The sequence below is a fragment of the Amphiprion ocellaris genome, chromosome 15 (assembly GCF_022539595.1).
Source record: "Amphiprion ocellaris isolate individual 3 ecotype Okinawa chromosome 15, ASM2253959v1, whole genome shotgun sequence".
NCBI classification, from domain to species: Eukaryota; Metazoa; Chordata; class Actinopteri; family Pomacentridae; genus Amphiprion; species Amphiprion ocellaris.
This window is the reverse complement of record NC_072780.1, coordinates 7,452,882-7,470,617: the sequence shown is the minus strand read 5'-3', so window position 1 is coordinate 7,470,617 and position 17,736 is coordinate 7,452,882. Positions and strand designations below refer to the sequence as shown.

The 17,736-nt window shown below is 38.8% G+C and overlaps 1 protein-coding gene across 1 annotated transcript; it reads left to right on the top strand.

Annotated features, from left to right (window-relative positions):
• Positions 1–1,250: 1,250 nt before the first annotated feature.
• On the top strand, positions 1,251–17,660 carry spag1a (sperm associated antigen 1a). The gene is made up of 8 exons (XM_023290989.3): positions 1,251–1,704; positions 2,968–3,067; positions 5,085–5,237; positions 8,103–8,260; positions 12,587–12,728; positions 14,445–14,571; positions 14,717–14,845; positions 15,928–17,660. The coding sequence occupies exons 1-8, from the start codon at positions 1,341–1,343 to the stop codon at positions 15,931–15,933; spliced, it is 1,179 nt and encodes a 392-aa protein (XP_023146757.2). The 5' UTR covers positions 1,251–1,340; the 3' UTR covers positions 15,934–17,660.
• Positions 17,661–17,736: the final 76 nt, after the last annotated feature.

Genomic DNA, 17,736 nt, shown 5'->3' with positions numbered 1-17,736 from the left:
TATACTCTGGAGTATAAGAGTACAATTTCACAGGGACCATTTTAAATATCTAGAACTTATGATCAAAAAAAACTTCAAGCTAATCAGACTTCTGAGTAGATGTAGTGATGATTTGAGATGGAACAACAATTTCCTAACCATGTGAAACTATTTCATTATTGGGTAATTATCTTTTGACACTTTATAAAGGCTGAAATGTGATTACTGACGATTTTTTCCTATTATTCATTCACAACGCCAGGATCCTGAAACTAAAGAGGCTCAATTGAATTCAGTCATCATTCAATTAATCATTTACACATTTACGTTTATTATTTACAAATGTCAAAATGTCCTCTGTCAAAGACAAAAAGGCATTAAATGACAAATGAGATGAAAAATACCATGGGAGCAGCTCTTAACCCTCGTGTTGTCCTGCGGGTCATAATTGACCCGTTTTAAAGTTTGAAAATGTGGGGAAAAAAAATTAAAAATTTCACAGTGAAACTTCTGATGTCCACATTTTCAACATTTGTGGGAAATCTTTGAACATTTTTTGGTGGAAAAACAACTGTTAAAAATGTTTCTTTAGAACATTCACAAAAAATCAACCAAAATCCAGCGAAATTTGCTGGATTTTGGTTGATTTTTTTGTGAATGTTCTTAAAGTTTAGAAGTTTTACTGATATATAAGGAATCAATTTAGATATTTTTAGGATTTTTTTGGAAGATTTTTACTAATTTATTGAAAATATTTACAAGACTTTTCTTGCCAAATTTGGGTGATTTTTTAAAATAAAATTTTTAACGGAAACTTTTAAGGAATTATTAGAGTTTTCTTCCTGAAGGTTTTTGCAAATTTTCAGAAATTTGGGGAATTTTTTTCCTCATTTTTTGGATTTTTTTCAGAATAGGAAACAATATTTTTTGGTGCCTGTAAATGAGACAACAGGAGAGTTAATGTAAGCAAACATTTGGTACTTTAATTTGATAAATTACAATAAAAGCACAAAATGTCAACATTTCCTCCTATTTGGGTCATTCAGATGTTGGGATTTTGTCATTTCTATGAATAATCTGTCCAGTCTGACCAGATGATCATTCAGTTTTTCCATATTTCTGCGTGTATGTTCCACTGTTTGTTTTTTCTCTGAAAACGAGGCTTTCCCATCAGAGGCGTCCTGCTGCAGCACTGCATCGCTGTGGCACATCCTTCTCCCTCTGACATCACTTGTGACGCTTTAAACTGGAGGCGTGTCCAGCAGAAATCCCCAGCCAGGCGCAGATGTAGCTGCAGCTCTGAGAGAAGGAGAGGCAGGGAGGGAGGCAGAGTTTGAACACACTGCAGAGGGAGTGCAGCTATGGGGAACGTGCAGGAGAAACCCCCGGGCAGCGGAGGAGGGGTGGCCAGGCCGGATCAGGCCACAGCGGGGAGCAGGACGAGGAGCCGGGGCGGAGGAGGCGGTGGAGGGGAAAAGCCCCAGAATGACAGAGCTCCGGAGAAGGGGGCGGTCAATGGCACTCAGAGAGAGAACAGCCCTGCCGGTGGACAGGAGGAGCAGAGCAGCCCTGCAGTGGACACTAGTTACCTGGACGCTCCTGCCGGGGCCCTGCCTCCTCACCTGGCCCGGCTCAAGAATGAGGGGAACCACCTCTTCAAACATGGGCAGTTTGGAGACGCCTTGGAGAAGTACAGTCAGGCCATTGATGGATGTGCTGAAGCAGGTGGGGGATGTTTGATTAGTCATGAACAGCATTTCATCCAAGGAGAAACAAATCTGTTCATCATAACTTTAAGTTTTCATTTAGACATATGTGGTAAAAGAAATTCTTTGGTGTTTTAATATCTTGACCAGCAGTGGTATGCACTGGACATCTTGTGTCAATCTGCAATGTTTAATTAATCCATTAATAGATTGCTCTATAGTGAAAATACCTGTTACCAAACCGATTAATTAAAAATGCTCAAAAAAGTGCAAAAAACAGCAAATATTCAAATTTTAGATGCTCTAAACAGTGAGTTCTAGCAAATTTGCTCAAATAAATTATTTCATTATCAAAGTTATCACTGTTTAATTTTAAAATCAAGCTGTTGTGGGCTTATATTGGCCACAACAGCTCCTCAAAAGCAGCTTCTAATGAAGTCACCAACGACAACAGATGGGTGGCACAGGCTGACCTCTCGTAGCATCTGTGTATTAGCCCTGGTAAGGGTATCAGATACGAGTTGAGTCACAGAGTAATTTGGCTCCATAATCCACAGTATCCCATGTCAGTTATGAATACATTACGCCTCTGCTCGGCCTTTCTGCACAGTTTATCTCATCCTGCACCTTCTGCACTATAACTGGTATAATTATAAAGTACAGATCGAGCGCAGGTCACCTCAGTTTTCTAATATCCAGAGACTGTAGCCGAGACATGAGGCGTCGCTGGTGATTTGTGAATGCAGAGGAGTGAGTGTTGGCCTGCAGATAGAAGTCTAGTTCTGGTGCGTAGGGACTTAAAGACTCAATGTCATGCTAACAGAACTCGGCCAACTTTTACTCTCATAGTTGGCAAGACTGATGCTTTTTTTCTGCATCACTGAGGACAGATTTACAACAATGTATGACAGCGTTTTAAAAGCAGTCGGATGCTTTGAGCCTGTTTGTGTGTTGACATCAGATTTGCAGCAGTGTGTACCACCGGTTATGAAACTGCAGAGGAGACTCACAGGAGAGGGACTGTCAACACATTCATTTATCTGTCTACCATCCTCCCCTTTAGCGCTCCTAGACAGTTAAAACTGAGCTGCTTCACTTGATTTCTGAGTTTCTCAAGCCAATACCACAAAATCTAAAACCACGTATTGTTGCTAGAGGAAAACAACAACAATAACAACAACAAAAAGAGCTGCCGTTATTGAGTTTAGGAGATCAAAGATGGTCTGAGTGTTCTTTCAGAGTCTGGTCTCTCACATGAGTGGCTGTGATTGTCCCCCTGCAGGCATTGACAGTCCAGAAGACCTGTGTATCCTCTACTCCAACAGAGCCGCCTGTTACCTAAAGGATGGAAACAGCACAGACTGCATACAGGACTGCACCAAGTACGTGACCACTGTCAGCTCTGTGTTTCTGGCACCATGTTTTCATTTGCAAGGGCTTTTTTTTTTTTTTTTTTTTAAAGTTATTTTTTTGGCCTTTTTGTTGGCTTTATTAGATAGGCACAGTGAGAGAGAGAGAGACAGGAAACAGGGGAGAAGAGTCGGGGGAAGACATGCAGCAAAGGGCCGCGAGCGGGAACCGAACCCGGGCCGCTGCGTTGGGGACCAGCCCTGTACATGGGTCACCTGCTCAACGCGTTGAGCTATACGGGCACCCATTTGCAAGGGCTTTTAATGCATCTGTCAGGTTTGGATGGAGCACGCCACAGATTTTCCGGAACATTTTAGATTTAACATTTTAAGACTTAATGTTCATACATTAGAAACAGAGATAGAGTCAGAAGTGGACGTGGCCGCAGTGATGTCATCCACTGGGTTGTGCACCAGCCTTGACCTGAATTTGACATGTGCTAGCATTTTGGTGTCAGAAAATACCATATTTTCATGATAATGGGGAGAACTGGGAAGGAGCAAGATATACACTACCCGTCAAAAGTTTGGGGTCCCTTAGAAATGTCCTTATTTTTGAAAAAAATTAAAAAAGGATTTTTTTTCAATGAAGTCTAGAGATGTCCACATTGTTAATGTGGTAAATGACTATTGTAACTGGAAACATCTGATTTTTACTGGAATATCTACTTAGGGGTACAGAGGAACATTTCCAGGAACCATCACTCCTGTGTTCTAATGCTACATTGTGTTAGCTAATGGTGTTGAAAGGCTCATTGATGATCAGAAATCCTTTGTGCAATTATGTGACCCGATAGCATGAGTACACTATGATGCATATTGTTACCAAGCACTAAGTTATCAGCTAACTGTAGCTTTAGCTCTCAAGAGGCATCCATAATTTACATAAACGATGGCATTAATTGAGAAGCTAATTGTCTGGGACCATAAACTAATTAGGAAAATGTTAACTGAAGTAGTAAATCAAGTGAGAAGTAAATTCATTTTCACATAGACTTCTATGCAGTCTGATTTCCAGTGAAGTTGCCCCCTGCTGGCTGTTACAAAGAATGCAGGTTTGAGGCACCTTGGCTTCAATTTTCTGACCCAAACACCATACATCTGTGTTATATTTAGTCTATTATTATCATTGTTTGAACCCACAACCTTTAAAGACCTTTAAAGTGAAGATATTTTTGGTCAGAGAATAGAGTTGATCAAAATCAGCACAGATTCACATATATCTCACAAATAGCGGCTCATGTAGCTGTGAGCAGAGATGAGAAGTGAGCTACAGAGGTCATCTGAACTCACTTCTTCATAACTTTGGAGGTTTCATCTGTTTTACATTTTGATCTGTAAAACTGGTGGAGATCTAATATTTCCTTCGTCTCAGCTTTTTTGGGCTTAATATTTTTGCATTTTGGAAAGACAGAATGTAGATCAGTATATTAATGGTTTATCTTTCATATCTTTCTTTCATTACGGCTTTATTTTCCAAACATGCTATTTAAATAGTCTTAACTTTAAAAAGCTTCACTCTGCTAGTTTTTCCCCTTTATAAAGTCATATTTTAAATCAAGTTTGCTGTGTTTCTGTTTATTCTCTCTACATTTTTTATTCTGATTTGCTGTTAGTTGACCCCCTACAAGTACATAAACTCACTTCATAACTGTCTGGAATATATTATTTTACCAGATATTACTTCTATATACTGGATGTTATGGTGTGTAGAGAAAAGGGATGTTTGCTTTGTAATCAGTCCCTAAAATTCTTTGTGAATGTTGCAGACTAGACTAACAGATTGCTCAGCTTTTCTACAAAAATAATCCAAATGTTGATTGTCCACGATGCTGCAGTTTTGGATGATTTCTGAATATTGTTGTGGGTTCAGGAGTTTGAAGTCATTTTTCACACGTTTATGAATGGAAAACAACAGATTACTCCTGTGACACAATGCGGAGTGTCGATGGTTTGATCCTCTGTCTCTGCGTCTCTCTGATCCTCTTAGGGCTTTGGAGCTGCAGCCCTACTCCTTGAAGCCCCTCTTACGCAGAGCTATGGCCTATGAGTCACTGGAGCGCTACAGAAAGGCCTACGTGGATTATAAGACTGTCCTGCAGATCGACACCGGGGTGCAGGCGGCTCATGACAGCGTCCACAGGTCAGCAAACACAAAACACAGGAAGCTACGGAGTTAGACAGAAACTTCAGGGTCAGAAGTTGCTGTTGTTCTTACTCATTCCAGAAAGTCACAGAAGAAAACTGAAGATAGTGGTTGAAATATAACACTCCATGTTTGTTATGGCTGCCTTTATTTTAAGACAAACTCGAAAAAACTGACCATTTCACTCAAGAGCTCCTCCTGAAATCAGCTTTTGTAGTGTTGAAAGGAGACACAGACGCAAATATAAATGCAGACTTGACGTACAAATGCCAGCATCAATAAAAGTTCACACAGAGACAATGACATGTTTTGTGTTCTGCGGCTATGTTGGGACTGTTTCAACTCCATCCACAATTTGTTTTACTTTGTTATTTTTGCAGTCTGACCACACTGCACTCAAAACAGCTGTAGAAGTCATACGAATGTGGATTTGAGACTCAGTTATATTCATTGTTTAACCTCATAGCATCCATTCATTTCTGTGGAACTTTCATAATGGGGCATAGACAAACAGAAAAAAACGGTTAGACTAAAATGCACATATGAGATTTCACTTGACAGGCAGCATGTGGCTAGAACTAGCTTAGAGACCTGTTTCAATGAAAATCAAGCTTTTTAACCTCCTAACATGCCCACTGGGAGTTATTTATATGTTTATTTTACAAGTGATTTAAGCAGTGAACTCTATGGCCGGGGGGGGATTTACAGATCTGCACATTTTAAGACAGGAATTGATTGCTTTCATGAGCTAAACCCTTTAGATCAGGGGTCACCAACCTTTTTGAACCTGAGAGCAACTTCAAGGGTACTGAGTTGTACGAATGGCAACTTATTTGATACAAACTTCCTCAATAGCAAAAGTGCACCATCATCTTTAAACAATAATAATAATAATAATGAAAATAATATGTGAAAAGACTGTCTGATCACATTTATGTTAATTATTCCTTACAATAATTATTAACGATTTCCACAACAGTGACGGCAAGAAACACATACACACATATGTATGGAAATCTGTTCCAATATTTAAAAGTCAGAGGTATCCCATCTCTGAAACTTTGGTAAATATCTTTCTTGGCAGTTTTGTATGAATCAGTGTATTTGCAGCATTTTGTTCAAAATCACACCAGTTACATTTCTGTGCAAATTGTCACTTCTAACATTTTTAGGAAATCATTAACTGTCATCAAATCATGCTTCATTTGTGCAAACCTCTACCTTTGGAACATTTTTGAACAATTCATGAACTCTGTCCCATGTTTGTACAAATTATCAGTTATGTAAGAAAAAAATCAACTCTTTCACATTTTGAAATGAATCCTATCACATTAGTACTAATCACCAGCATTTTTCACCAGCATTGCAACATTTTTAACAGATCATAACAACAAATCATTACATGTTTTCAACAAATTATTTTCCACATTTTTGTGTAATGGCACAGTATTTTGAATGACAACATGTTACCTCTTTCTTTGTCTGTAAATGTGTGTTAGTGGGAAGCCTGGCATTGCAGAGCTTATCATGTCTTACCTTTAGCTTGCAGCTCACAGTTCAGATGGTTCAGTTTCCCAGTGATGTCCGTTAAAAATGCAAGGGCAAAAATCCACTCAGTGTCCTCAAGCAGCGAGGTGTCTTCCCCTTTGGATTGCATGAACTCTTTGATTTCGGCCAACAGTGACAAAAAACTCTGCAAAACTGGTCCCCTGCTGATCCATGGGGTTTCTGTGTGTAGTAACAGGTCACCATGTTCAGCCGACAGCTCCTCCAGCAGCACCTTCAATGTCCTGGTTGTTTGGCTTTGGAGCCATTTATGATCTTCATGACACGAGTCATCACATGATCAAATCCGGCCACTTTTGTACATACATATGTCCTGCTGGTGAATGATGCAGTGGTAATGTAGGAATGTTGGGAAGTCTGGATCACCTCTGCATCGTACAATGAAGCCTGCATGGCGACCCGTCATGGAGGAGTCACTGAAACAAGCTTTTCTAATGGTACATTTTTCTCCAGGAAGAAACGTATCGCCGCCTAGTAGATGCCAAAGCTGGCTTCTCCTGTCCGTGGTGCGCATACAGTCTATGTGCGCTAGCAGGTGGCTAGTTAGCATGGAAGCTTTGTAGCGGCTAAAGTAGCATCTCTCCACATTGTGCCGCTTTGCCGACGCAATAGTCGCCCCGCAAATAGGACACATACATTTATCTTTCACTGTCATGAAAAAGAACTCTTCCTCCCAGTCATCGTGAAAATAGTGTTTTCTCTTTCACTTCTCTGTCATGTTTTGGGGGCAAAAACCACATCTAGCTTCCCGAAGTGTCTGCGCCCGGACGCTTCAGCAGAGTGACGTGGTGGTTGGACATGCGCAGTGAACTTTGACTCGGACAAGGTCGAAGTTCATTTACACCAAAGACATTTTTTTTTTTTTTTTAAAGTAATAAATATTGTAATTTAAAATCTGTATTAATGTAAGTATTTTTGATTTAAAAAGAACAGCAACTATAATTTTTATAAGGAATTTCATGGTGACTAGTGTTATTTTTAGAACATGTGTTGGGGGCAACTCACATGGTCTCTGTGGGCAACCAGGCGCCCGCGGGCACCGTGTTGGCTACCCCTGCTTTAGATATATAATTTTAATAAACAGAGATGAGTTTTTAGGGGTGTAATCAATGACCGCAGAGGGATCTGGTGCCATGTCACTTTTCATTTTTCATTTCATATTCCCATTAAGCTGCTCAACCACGCCATCCTCTAAGGTTCGGTCTCCTCTGAGCATTGATGTGGAACTCACAAAGCCTGTAAAGGTTGGAGCATCAGTCCCACTAAGAGTGTTTTACCCTCCTTGTCCTTTGCCAGAATCACCAGGATGCTGATTGAGCAGGACGGGCCTGAGTGGAGGGAGAAGCTTCCAGACATTCCCGTCGTCCCTCTGTCCGTCCAGCAGCAACACAGAGAGAAACCCATCAGCATTGAGCAGGCTCAGGCCAGAGCGGCCAGGGCTGCACAGGAGGAAGGTGAGCCGCATCACTTCCTTCTAGCACGGGTGGTTAAATAGCTCACATGAAGGGTTTCTGGCCGTACAGCTCCTCAGTCAGGGACACATATTAAAGAAATCTGGCATTCTCTGTGGGGAAATACTCCTGAATGAATTGTGGATGATGAAAGTCACACAGTGTTTTGAAAAGAGCACTTTGAATGATGGCATCATAAGGCAGCAGCAGCAGAAGTCAGTCAGTGAGAATCAGCGTGTTACTGCTGAGCTGTGTTGAAGAGACTGTGTGTGTGTGTGTGTGTGTGTGTGTGTGTGTGTGTGTGTGTGTGTGTGTGCGTGTGTGTGTGTGTGTGTGTGTGTGTGTGTGTGTGTCTGTCTGGGTGGACTATCAATAATGCAGAGGGAAGGCGATCCACACAGAGTATAGTGCTGCTGTAATGGAACAATCCAGGTCAGGTTTCTCCTGCTGCTTTCACAGACCAGAAGACTCTGCATGTAGCATAAACCTAAATATATTTAAATACATACAGTGTAGTATGCCTACTGATATAAAAACAAATACATTAAAAATAAGTTCTTTTTTTCATCTTCATCACATAAAAATCCCAGATATAGACCATAACTCCTATACAGCAGCTCATACGCAGACATATATAAACAGTTAATGAGTTTAGCGCATAGATGGAACTGTGCTAAGCTCAGAATAGCTGCTGCTGTTGCTGGGGAAACAGATGTGAAGATCTTCAACTCCATCACCAAGTGTTTGGTGAGAAAATCTAATTTTACTGCAACATCTGCTGCGTTTAAAGGACACGATACCAACTTCTGGCAGAGTGTGTCGGTAATTTTACCAAAATAAAATGTAGTTTTGCTTCACTGAGCAGTAATTCAGTGCAGGTAATAATTCAGCACAGCTGCAATCCACTTTAAGTGAGATGATTGAATTTCCTCACCTGGGAAAACTCTCGCTCTTTTTTTTCTGTGCATATAATTAGCAATTTAAATGAAGCAGGGTCACACCTTCTGACTGAGGGATGAAAATTGGGATCGAAAAAAACCTGACGAAGATTATTCAACAGAGGAATTTTCTTTAATTTGCCAATCTTTAGACTGTCAGAGTTAAACCAGCATTCGGACTTTTCTTAACTAACTAAAACATAATATTTCAATGTATTTGGTATATTTCTCCAACACAATGGGACACTTTAAAGCAACCAGAGACAAACTTGTAACTGTGACTCAGTGTCTCAAACAACTTGAACGGAATTTATGAACTCATAAAAATGCGGAAATCACATCACTCCTTCCTAATCAACCGGCTTTGATAACCAAAACACTGTAAATAAACTCACCTATAAAACAAGCCATTCATAAAATCAACATAAAACTGTCTTCCCCAATAAAAATATGAAAAACTGTCATAGAGGCAGGAGTAAAATCTACTTAAACAATTACACCAAAGGAAGACTTGACTTCATTTACTGTATTTCAGTCTCCCGTGTGGCTAATGTGCTTTAAATAGCCACAAGTTAAATGAGTATCGCAGTGTGATTGAGCTGTTGTTGATGGTGATGTTAAAACATTCTATCTCTCTCCTGGTGTTTGCAACTACAGCTGTGTGTGGCCCAGAGATAATTACATATTTAATTGTTTTCTGAAGTGAAAAGAATCAAACGCTAAGCCTGAAGCGAACCGACATTCCACATGAGCTTTCCTTCAAATGCATTGTTACCATTTAAATCATGAACTTGATCTCATTAGGCCTTAATTGATTCGTTAGGGCTTGTAAGGCAGGTGAAGGACTGTCATTAGGAATCATCAGAGTTTGGACTCTTTAGGCCTTGGGGTCACACTCAACAACAACGGCTCCTGGCAACAACAACTTGCAATGGCAGAGCTGATGCCTATAAAGCAGAGCACGGCTTGTAAAAGATATCAAAATGCCTCCACGCTGCAGTTTCCTTGGTCCAAGACGTCATTGAGAAATTGCATTTCAAGGGAACAGTGGAAGTCAAGACAACATCTGGAAGACCAGGAGATATTTAACATTAGAAAAAGTGAATTTGAATCCCCGTACGACTGAAAAAAAGCTGCTGGAGGGTGTACTGGTTTCACAAAAGTCAACATCTGAAGTAAGAAAAGCAACATCTGGATAAGAACAAGTCATTTAGAAAACAAGTGCTGCGGGCTGATGAAGGTAAAACTCAATCACCAAAGGTATGTTTGGATAAAAGAAGCAGAAGTTCATCAAAAGAACATCTGTGAAGCATCACAGTGGAAATAGTCTGCTTTGGGTTTGTGTTGCAGCATTGCATGAAAAAGAAGAAAGAATGGATTCCTCTAAATATCACCAGATTCTGGATGCGAATGTCGAGCAGCCAGTCCAGAAAGGGAAACTGAAAAGAGGATAATTTCTACAATGTGACAGCGATCTAAAGCAGACCTCAAACTCCACCATGAACCACTTCAAGAAAGCTGAAGCTTGTTTGCTCACGCTCTCCGGAGGTGAACATCTGCGAGGAGATTTGAAACATGCTGTGCAACAAGACAGTCTGCTGGTGTCTCACTGATCTGCAACAGTGCATTAAAAAATAACAGCAATCTGCACTGAGAAAATATGTAGTTTGCATACACAAATGTTAACACGGCTTTATTCTGGCTCTCCAGGAGCTCCACAAAAAAGAGCTCAGCCTGCCTCTACATTTACATATTCTACTATATGGCTGTATTTTCATTTAAAATACAAATGGTAATAAAAGATTCATTGTTTTGTGACTTAAAATCTATTTTCTGTTGTCAAATTTGTTGGGGAAGTTCCTTCTTGTGTGGAAAAAATTTTAAGTATGTTTTTTGCATTTATTTATTCTTTTCTTTTTTTATTTGCATCTATGAAAATTCCGGTTTCTTTCAGTGTGACAATCAGCTTTTATTAATGTCGGAGGTGTTCGATCTAGAATACTGGTGTTTTGCTATTGGGTCAATATATAGTTGCGGGACTTTTTGTATCATAGTCGACATTTTTGCTGTTTTCAGGCCTAAAATCAACATGGCTGCCTATAACCAAACACCACATGGCATTTTTACACAAAGATTCTTCTCCAATATTCATCATAAAATTGAGTAAAATTTAAATTTAAAGTTATTTCTAAAGATATTGTAGTAAATCTGTTGACGTGATAAATCCACACTTGACTCACACTACTTTATATTAAATAACTCAGAAAGCCTTGGAGTCTGGCCAGTCTTTTCTTCAGGAGGAAATGACATCATGTGGAGCAGGTCATGTGATCTGGAATTAACACACTTCCGTGAGAGGTGTTTTTGTAATGGAGAACTTAGTTGAAAGGGATTTCTTGAACACCAATACAATTTGTTATTTTCCATATAAAATTTGACATATTGCCAAACAATAAATGTCTGTCATGATTATCTCAACTTAATAAAAAGAACACAATCAAAACAATTTTTGAATAAGCTCCTTTTATTATTGTTTAGCTAATTAGAAGGTGGTTATTAAATTGGGACGGTTATTTAGTTGACATTTTAGTGATATCCAGTCATTTTTTTTTTTATTAATAAGTGATTGTTTCCATAATAAATAATTCTGGAATTTCCCATGGACTTCAAAAGTCCCTCAATTATATATTGACCCTATTAATTTAGTTTCCTAACAACAGAGCATTTCTAAAATAGAAAAGTCTGACCAAAGACTGTCAGAGTGGCACATTATAACAGTATATTGTGTTGTAGGATTCATTTTAGATCACATAATTGGCATCCCCCCATCAGTCTACACTTGAAGTTTTTGCAAATTTACCAAAAATAACAGTCTGGTTCTGACATTTAATGCAGGGTGTTGCAAAGTATGCAAAAAGTAAAGGGGTTTGAATAGTAATTGTACATGAGCAAACCTGCTGTCAAGTTTTCTCACCAAATAAATGACTTTACAGTTCACATCCATCACTGTGTCGTTTGATAAATGCCAGGATCGTCTGTGTGTGTCTCCACCGCTCATTAGATGTGGTGACTTCCTCAGCACCACAGACAGCTAACTAAGGAGGAGTTGACTCATCCACTCTGCTCCATTCAGCCGGCCGCTGACAGGCTGATGGATTTATTGAAAAGTCCTGGAACAGTTTGCTGAACTAACAGCAGAAGCTCCTTGAAAGACAAACCCATTTATTGCAGCCTGACCCTGACGTGTGCAACACAACACTGAAGAAAATGATCACTTCATGGAATCTAGATGCATCAAACTCCATGTTTATTTCCATATTTAGATGAATACTGATTGTTTTCCTAATTGCAGTGATTTTTTTACTGCTAAATTTTGTTTTTCCACCTACAGCTAGAAGAAAAGAAGCCCGCTTTACTTTACTCAAACAGGAAGGCAACGGTCTGGTCAAGAAAGGAAACTTCCAGGAGGCTCTGGAGAAGTACAGTGAATGTCTCACCCTGAAACCGGATGAATGTGCTCTTTACACAAACAGGTACGAACACAACAACTCACACACACACAGGAGGATTGTTTGATGGTTGCAACAGTGACTGAAACCTGAATTAAATTAAGAATCACTGTGTGCTGTAGGGGTAGTGTTACTGGATGTAGATAAGGACGTGATATGATGAAGAGATGATGATTTCACTGACATCTTTAGAAATACATGCTTTCAGACACTTTAAAAACTCAGTGAAAGTGAAAAATAATATTAATATGTGCCATTTGTGTGGCAGTGTTTCTGACATGGACATTTTTGTCTTTAAAATCCTGAGTGTGAGTTTTTTTTTAAAGCTGACATTTCTTTAAAAATAGGACTGCATCAGAATCACTACTGCTGTTGCTAATCAGTGACACATCACACACTTTTTATGGCATTTTTCTGACGCTGGCATTTTTGTCCTTAGGTCCTGAGTGTGTGTGTGAGTTTTAAGTTTATCTGACACTGCATAAACAATTATAATGTACCAGAATCAATGTTGGCAATCCCTGATATTTCCAGGACTGTGATAATTTCCTTTTAAATAAGCCTTTTAGTTTTTAAATATATAAAAGATAATAATAGCATTATGTAAACAAACTTGCATTTGAAGCATGAAAATCCTGAAAATAAAACAATATTTGGATATTTTGATCTCTGAAGTGGTTACAGTGAAAATGGAGAACAAATGTAGATATATTTATAGCAGCGTTTTTGACATGAACATGTCTTAGTCAGTTGTCTTTAACCCTTTGATGTACAACATGGGTCAAGAAATACCCATTTTCCATTGAATATGGGTCACTTTGGACCCACATTGTGCATCAAAGGGTAAAGAACCTCTGTGTAACTTTTTAAAACTGAGACCTGAAGGTTTAATCTATAGAAATAATCTATTAAGTCACCAGTTGCCACAAACAAAAACAGCTCCTCCTTAAAGCCATAAAGCAAAAAAAAATTTGACTTGAATTCTTCATCCTCATTCACCAGTTGTTCATCTCTGCCACTTTCCTCAATCAATTTTCATTTCAAAAGCAGCCCCAGACTGGTGTTCAGGACATTACTTATCTGTGCATAAAAATAGTTTTCCATCTCACAGATGTCGAGATTGACTCAGAGGTTGTAACACAAAGCTGATTCGAAAACCTGAAGATGATCTTCTTTAAAGACATTACAACTGGAAAAACAGTAGAGGGCACCAAATGATCACCTGGCATCACCTTACATGTAATCCTTGTCCATGTCAACATTCTCAGAAGTAATGAAATTACGTGAAACAGCTGGACAAGAGTTGAACAAAAGTTACAGTTTACTTTTCTTTCATCATTTGGTGTGAAAGTAAGATCTTAAAGTTGCAAACATAAAACCTAAACTGATGGCAAACTTAACTTTTTGTGCATCTGGTCAACCTGTATTTGTCAAAGCTTGCAAATGTTATTACACACTGTAAAAATCTCCATATTAACAAATCAGTGTTTTCTGTCACTGAGTCCAAAATGTTGGGAAAAGTGTAGAAATGTGGCCACAGAGTGAGATGATTTCAGCTCTTCTCTATTTCTATTTATATCAAGAGTTTTCTAAAGATGCAAGACATTAGCATTGGCACGAAATAACCTCAGCCTCTTTCATTTTTATTCTATTTTTTAAGCAGAGAGCACATTTTTAGTTTGGTTAATAATCACTAGCAGCTGCAGCTGAGTGATGTCTGGACCATTTGCTCTGCTTTAGAGCCATTTGTCTCCTGAAGCTGAATCGCTTTGAAGAGGCCAAACAGGACTGTGACTCTGCACTGCAGCTGGAGCCGGCCAACAAGAAAGCCTTCTACAGACGAGCCCTGGCTTTTAAGGGTTTACAGGTGCCCGAAACACCATCACACGCACACGCACACGCACACACAAGTGAATTATTTGTATTTTAAGATGCTTGTTTGTGCATCTACTTGCTAAAATTGATTTTCTTCCCACCTTTAATCTATATTTGTGTGTATTATCATATTTTAGGACTATCTGTCAGCCAGCAGTGACCTACAGGAAGTCCTGCAGCTGGACCCCAACGTCCGGGAGGCCGAGCAGGAGCTGGAGGAGGTGACGGGTTTGCTGAGAAAGAGCCTGATGGACTCTGCAAACAGGGTAAGAGCACAACTCTTGTTTCTCATTGTGTTTCAGTGCAAGTTAACACATTTTTCACTTCACCTCACTTCTTGAGTTAACACTCAGTGATGTGCAGTAGCTACTAGGGATGTCCAATAATATCAGCCCACTGATATTATTGGCCCGATATTGGCATAAAAATGTAACATTGGTCAATAAAATAATGCCTGGATTCCACCGGCATTTACTCATAGAGGGAGGGAGAGTGTGAACTGTTATTTGAGACAATTAAAAAAAATACAAAAAAAAATCATAAATATGGCATTTTTTCCATAACATAAGTTGAAGTAATTTTCTTATTTTGCACAGACAATGTTTACTTTGGAAAGCCTTCTGCATTTGAGAATGCATCCAATGGGGCATCACAATAAAATGAGGCATGATGTGTTAATTCCATGACAGGAGATATGTGATGTTACCTAAAATTAATTAAATAACCCACATATATCGATATCGGTGTCGGTTGATATTGGAATCGGAAATTGAGAGTTGGACAGTATCGGCATATCGATTACTGGCAAAAAAAGCCAATATCAGACACCACTAATAGCTACATATCTCTGTGCAATAACACACTATTTATTACACGGTAAATTTTTTCCTTCGACAAAATGCATTTATGCATATGCATTTTGTGTTCTATTTACTACATATGTAAATAACATGTCTATGCATGCGCGCACACACACACACACACACAATGACTTTTCTCTCATTTTCTACAGTTTTTCTAAAGATTTGTCCATTCATAATGTCTTATTGTTATTGCACAGCCTTGAGAACAGTCACATATTATATGAACATGTGACAAAAAAACTCTTGAATCTTGACTACTTACGTTTATATTTTTAGGACATGTTTTTCTACTTAAGTTTGTCTTTATTTTGTACTCTTTATATTTCTCTGACTTTGAATGAGAGCAACTGTGACATAATCAAAAAACTAGTCCTGATTCTGAAAAATACTTCACTCAGCAGCATTGCTTTACTATTTTAATGTTTGTAATTTCTTATCTCTCAGTCAAAACCACACACAAGCTAGCTTTTGCCTGTTTCCTCCAGGTGTGATGGCTCCTTGTGGTGCACAGGTGCGGACACATATCCTACTGTAGCAGTTCTGGACTTTTACAGCCATCAGCTGCTGTGAGTAAGACGTATAAAAACGGATCTGACTGGCTCCTGGGACCGCTGACGACCAGCTTTTTCAGCTCCGCAATGTGTGCAAATCACACCGCTGAGTACACAACCTTACATAATGGGAAGCTTTATTTAAAAAGGTACCTGTGACCTGCTTGCACTACAAATCATTCACATTGTGATGTAATGTACTGTAAATACAGTTTCACGTAACAGGCTGCAGGGCGTCTGTCAAGAGTAGAATTGGGGATAAGAGAAGTGTTTACTGTGTGCCTTACTGAGATTTCTACCACAGTTAAGAGGAAATATGCCAACATTAAAGGTCTTATTTTGGTTTGTTTTAAAGATGCTTGGTTCCAGAAAGAATTCACATAAACTGATTTAACATAATTGCATTGTGTGTGGCACAGAAAGATTTTACATTTTGTACATTATGGCTTATATCCGACATTCTCAGCTATTTCAGTCCAAGGTGTTTGGCATTGTCCACATGTATTCTCGTTACAGCTGCTACTAATTTAAAAAGACAAGAGAACGTGAAAAATAAACCGCAGTCACATCGTATTAGTGATGATTCACTAGTTAAAGTTTCATATAAACTCAGAGCTTAAGTCTTTTGTTCATTTTAAGATTGTCACCTTCCTGATTTTAGACAAACATACTGAAGTTATCATGCACTGTAAGACTTACTGTAGCTCTCAGGTTCAACCTTGAATGTAACCAAACAACTGTGTGTCTTTTTGTGTCAATAGTTGTACAGTATTTAAATAGTAGCAAATGGCGACATCTCAATGCCCTTCCAGCTGCGACAAGGAACCACATAGATTTTAAACCTTCTTTTTTGTTTGGTTTGTAGAATTCTTCACATCCTCTAATTAAACAAAACTGAAACTGTCATATAACAAGAAAATGATTCCGTATGTTGATGATATCCTACTTTACATCTCCAAAAAGACTACTGATTGAGCTTGAAGCCTGAACGTTTAGCACACTTGATGCCATTTCCCAACTTGGAGAGAATTAAGTCTCTTTGTTTATTTCATTTTAGTCTTTACATTTGGCTGCAAAGGCAAAAAAAAAATCCAAAAAGCAAGTCCAAGGTAGTAGTAGCAAACTGGCTAAAGCTACATGCAGAACCTGAAAAATAAACCCAAATGTTGCAAGATTCTTACATCTGTGTGCAGACTGTGCTTGACTCTCAGCTACTTGCATCACCGGTTTGTATTATTGCATTCAAGAAGGTATTTCTAACTGTTGGTCGACTTAAGTTTTGTGAAGTCGTTTACCTTGAACAGCAGCAGAGGCCCTTATGCTTTTTAAATATCTCACATCATCCATAAGCTTGAGACAGAAAATGTAAATCCTTGTATAGCATGATGTGCCACAGCTTTTATTTCACTTGAATTTTGAAGCGTTAAAGTATTAATTCAGATCTTCCATTCTGGTAACCCCTCTGCCTCCCATACTGTTTTTCTCTTTTCATTGTTTTTTGTGTTGTAAAAATAAAGGTACAAAACTTTCATCTACAGGAAAACACTTGATATGAAGCTGATAGTTCCGGACAATGTTTGTACTGCTTCATGGAATGTAAAAGCATGTACTGTATGTAAATAGACTGAATGCAAATGTAAATAATAAATTGCAATGTGAATGCTTTAGTGTGCCTTTCTTTTCTGGGCGTTCATAGAACCTTCAGCCACAACATTAAAACCACCGACAGGTCAAGTGAGCAAC

Excerpts from the sequence above, each read along its gene's own strand:
- spag1a (XM_023290989.3), top strand. The coding sequence starts at position 1,341 with ATGGGGAACGTGCAGGAGAAACCCCCGGGCAGCGGAGGAGGGGTGGCC. Across the intron at positions 5,238-8,102 it reads GCTCATGACAGCGTCCACAG|AATCACCAGGATGCTGATTG; the intron begins GTCAGCAAACAC and ends GTCCTTTGCCAG. Across the intron at positions 14,572-14,716 it reads TGGCTTTTAAGGGTTTACAG|GACTATCTGTCAGCCAGCAG; the intron begins GTGCCCGAAACA and ends ATCATATTTTAG.